The 4,666-nt window shown below is 44.9% G+C and overlaps 1 protein-coding gene across 1 annotated transcript; it reads left to right on the top strand.

Moving 5' to 3' along the window:
- Nucleotides 1-566: 566 nt before the first annotated feature.
- Nucleotides 567-4,443, top strand: LOC134299322 (uncharacterized). Its single transcript, XM_062981803.1, has one exon. It carries the CDS (start codon nucleotides 2,565-2,567, stop codon nucleotides 4,041-4,043), a length of 1,479 nt encoding a protein of 492 aa, XP_062837873.1. The 5' UTR covers nucleotides 567-2,564; the 3' UTR covers nucleotides 4,044-4,443.
- The last annotated feature ends 223 nt before the right edge of the window (nucleotides 4,444-4,666 follow it).

The raw sequence follows: 4,666 nt of genomic DNA, 5'->3' as shown, positions 1-4,666 counted from the left end.
GAGGCAGACAGAAATGAAGATACCCATCTTTCTTTCAAAGGAAGAAGATGGTGAGCTGAGTCAGCAGCTCTGCTGTGCAAGCCTACATACAACAAGGCAGCTTTCCTCACACTCATTTCTGATGAATAGGAACACGCACACTCAGACTCTAAGGACACCCGTTCCTTTGTTTGTCCGTTTGTTTGTTTTTTTGGTAAAAGTAGTGTTTTTAACTCAACAGCATTTCCCTTCTTGTCTCACTCAAGTTCGTCCTAGAGCCTCAACCGTGAGTTATAGCATTTCAGCGGTCAGAGTCTTACAGGTCCCTTTCCTTACTTGACCCCAAAAGGCCAGTTCCAAAGTGAGACTCACTCAATGAGCCTGAGTTCCGGTAGGGAGATTGCATCACCAGGGAGGCCATCAACCTCATTGGATGGGGCAATTTGCCCATCATACGCTGTTTACACTATCTCTTTCCATGGAGACCATTGCACCCTCGAGGCAACATGGGAAGTTTCTCGTGTTGCCTTTAGAGCAATGGGGGAAGCCAGGTAGCGATGCTCCCCTCCCCCCCCCCCCGAGATGAGGGAAGAGGTAAGTCAGGCAATGCAGGACGTGGAGTGACTGGTTTTCCGCAACCCCCCAGGGACCCCACAACTATGCCACGATGTGTGGCAAATCCCAATACCAGTGTGATAAGGTTGCATGTCTCTCAATATCCAAAAGATTGCCATCATCCATGACACGAGAAACCAGGTGTCAAAAGGGTGGAAACATTCAATGTTTGGATTATCTCTGCTGCAGCAGGCAAAAGCATAACTTAGGAAAAGGGTGAAAGTTGGACATTGTGAAGCTTGCAAAGTGGCAGCCAAAGACTGAGGGAAATGAGGCACCACTATAGAAACAACAGGAGCAGGGTCCCACAGAGTCAGGGTGGCAAGGATGGGGAAAAGGTGATTGATGGTTTAGGATCACAGAAATAGGAATGGGAACGCACTCCAAGACTTTAGGAAATGTTGCTTCAGGGTGGACTCCCAAGGAAGAAAGGTTCCTCAAGAAAAGAGGCTAAACCGCTCTCCTTCAGGCAGGCAATATTTCCCATGGACCCAAGTATTCCATTGTTTTGAATGCTTTTTCCATGGGTCGACTCTGAATCTTCCAATGATTTCCAAGGTCAAATGAGCTCTAGTTGGGTCAGATTTTAATTCTTTTTCTGGCAGCTGGGTAACTAGGCCACTTCTTGTCATATATTTCTGCAAAGCATCGCAGCTGCATGCCAATCTAGCTGAGCAGCTGACCTTCCTCCCACAACTGGTACATCCATCCCATGGACCTGTTTTGACGGTGTCCCCTATGCACTCTCCCATCTTTTCTAATCTGGAGCTCACAACTTAATGCTTAGGACACTCAGAACCTCCCCTCAAACACCATTTCCATGAAGCTGGCCGGAAGACTCACCCTAATCATAGCATGCCCAGTATGCACCAGTAAGGGAAGGGAAGCAGGTTTGGGCTAATCTGTCTGCCTGCCTTTGTTGTATCCCAGAAAAGCCCAATTGAACATATTAGAACCTGCTGCAAATCATCCTGTGGACACACTGATTATGAATAACCACAACCACAACAACAACAATCATAATCATAATCTTTTATTTATTGCTCTATTTGGCCTGAGGGAAGACACAACCTAGTTAAATACATCTATCAAACCACATAAGGAAACAGGGTTGTTGTATGTCTTTTGGGCTGTGTGGCCATGTTCCAGAAGCATTCTCTCCTGACGTTTCGCCCACATCTATGGCAGGCATCCTCAGAGGTTGTGAGGTATGGAGAAAACTAAGCAAAGAGGTTAATATATATCTGTGGAGAGTCTAGGGTGAGAGAGGTCAGTGTGAATGTGTAGTTAATCACTTAAATTAGCATTGAAAAGCTTATCTGCTGTCTTCTTCCTGCCTCTGGGGCATCCTTTGTTTAGAGTCGTTAACTGCCCTTGGTTGATTCATGTCTGGAAACCCTCTGTTTTCAGAGTATTGCTTTTTATTTACTGTTCTGATTTTTGAGTTTTGTAATACTGGTAGCCAGATTTTGTTCATTTTCATGGTTTCTTCCTTTCTGTTGAAGTTGTCCACATGCTTGTGGATTTCAATGGCTTCTCTGTGTAGTCTGACATGATAGTTGTTAGAATGGTCCAGCATTTTTGTGTTCTCAAATAGTATTCTGTGTCCAGGCTGGTTCATCAAATGCTCTGCTATGGCTGATTTCTCTGGTTGAATTAGTCTGCAGTGCCTTTCATGTTCTTTGACTCTTGTTTGGGCGCTGCGTTTGGTGGTCCCTATGTAGACTTGTCCACAGCTGCATGGTATCCGGTAGACTCCTGCAGAAGAGAGAGGATCCCTCTTGTCCTTCGCTGACCGTAGCATTTGTTGGATTTTCTTCGTGGGTTTGTAGATAGTTTGTAGGTTGTGCTTCTTCATCAGCTTCCCTATGCGGTCAGTAGTTCCCTTGATGTATGGTAAGTACACCTTTCCTCTGGGTGGATCTTTGTCTTGACTCTCATGGCTTGTTCTTGGCCTTGCAGCTCTTCTGATGTCTGTGGTGGAGTATCCATTGGCCTGTAGAGCCCAGTTTAGGTGGTTGACTTACAACCTGGCAAAATTTCTGGCTACACAGCTACAAACCCACATTGGGCTCACTGCACATTATATCAAGGACTCTACACACTTTATAGAAAAGATCAGCAACCTCAATCTAAGCACCAAGGACATCCTGATCAGCTTTGATGTGGTGTCCCTTTTTACCAAAGTCCCAGTAGCTGACACCCTCACACTAATCAAACAAAACTTCCCAGAAGACATCACAGCCCTGTTTCACCATTGCCTCACCACTAGCTACTTTCAGTGGGACACTGGATTCTATGAACAGAAGGATGGAGTGGCCATGGGGAGCCCTCTCAGCCCAGTAGTAGCAAATTTCTATATGGAATACTTTGAAAAACAGGCCCTAGAAACAGCACCAAAAAAGCCAACTGTTTGGTTCAGATACGTAGATGACACCTTCACGATTTGGAGCCATGGAGAGGAAGAACTCAGCAAGTTCCTGGACCATCTTAACAGCATCCACCCAAACATCCAATTCACCATGGAAAAAGAAAAGGAAGGAAAACTGCCATTTCTAGATGTTCTGGTCATCCGCAAACCCAATCAACAATTGGGCCACACAGTTTACAGAAAACCTACACACACAGATAGATACCTTCATAAAAACTCCAACCATCACCCAAGTCAAAAAAGGAGCACAATCAAAGCCCTGACAGACCGTGCACAAAGAATCTGCGAACCTCACCTCCTCCAAGGTGAACTCAACCACCTAAACTGGGCTCTACAGGCCAATGGATACTCCACCACAGACATCAGAAGAGCTGCAAGGCCAAGAACAAGCCATGAGAGTCAAGACAAAGATCCACCCAGAGGAAAGGTGTACTTACCATACATCAAGGGAACTACTGACCGCATAGGGAAGCTGATGAAGAAGCACAACCTACAAACTATCTACAAACCCACGAAGAAAATCCAACAAATGCTACGGTCAGCGAAGGACAAGAGGGATCCTCTCTCTTCTGCAGGAGTCTACCGGATACCATGCAGCTGTGGACAAGTCTACATAGGGACCACCAAACGCAGCGCCCAAACAAGAGTCAAAGAACATGAAAGGCACTGCAGACTAATTCAACCAGAGAAATCAGCCATAGCAGAGCATTTGATGAACCAGCCTGGACACAGAATACTATTTGAGAACACAAAAATGCTGGACCATTCTAACAACTATCATGTCAGACTACACAGAGAAGCCATTGAAATCCACAAGCATGTGGACAACTTCAACAGAAAGGAAGAAACCATGAAAATGAACAAAATCTGGCTACCAGTATTACAAAACTCAAAAATCAGAACAGTAAATAAAAAGCAATACTCTGAAAACAGAGGGTTTCCAGACATGAATCAACCAAGGGCAGTTAACGACTCTAAACAAAGGATGCCCCAGAGGCAGGAAGAAGACAGCAGATAAGCTTTTCAATGCTAATTTAAGTGATTAACTACACATTCACACTGACCTCTCTCACCCTAGACTCTCCACAGATATATATTAACCTCTTTGCTTAGTTTTCTCCATACCTCACAACCTCTGAGGATGCCTGCCATAGATGTGGGCGAAACGTCAGGAGAGAATGCTTCTGGAACATGGCCACACAGCCCGAAAGACATACAACAACCCTGTGATCCCGGCCATGAAAGCCTTCGACAACACACATAAGGAAACTTAGTTAAATGGAACCTGAAAAGCATATTTTAAAAACATGCACATATTAAAATACAGAAACACAGAATATGATGTAAAAGTGATAGTTAAAACAGACTGGGTAGGCTTTACAAAAGAGATGGGCAACTAGTGGAATCACTCCTAGATGTTCCTATCACTAGTCTTGCTGCCTTGTTTTGAACTAATTGGAATTTCCAAACTTGGTAGAGAGGCAGCCCAATGTAAAGAGCATTGCAGGAATCCAGCAGTCTTAACGTCCTGCAATTCTTGGAAGGGGCACAACTGGCGTATCAGCTGAAGCTGGCACTAAGCACTCCTGACCATCACATCTTCCTGTTCTTACATTTCAAGAGAGGGATCGAGGGGCGCAC

Source organism: Anolis carolinensis, chromosome 5 (assembly GCF_035594765.1).
Source record: "Anolis carolinensis isolate JA03-04 chromosome 5, rAnoCar3.1.pri, whole genome shotgun sequence".
Taxonomy (NCBI): domain Eukaryota; kingdom Metazoa; phylum Chordata; class Lepidosauria; order Squamata; family Dactyloidae; genus Anolis; species Anolis carolinensis.
This window is presented reverse-complemented; position numbering and strand designations above follow the sequence as displayed.

Bases quoted from the DNA above. Each gene is read 5' to 3' on its own strand.
- LOC134299322 (XM_062981803.1), top strand. From the start codon at position 2,565: ATGTCTGTGGTGGAGTATCCATTGGCCTGTAGAGCCCAGTTTAGGTGG.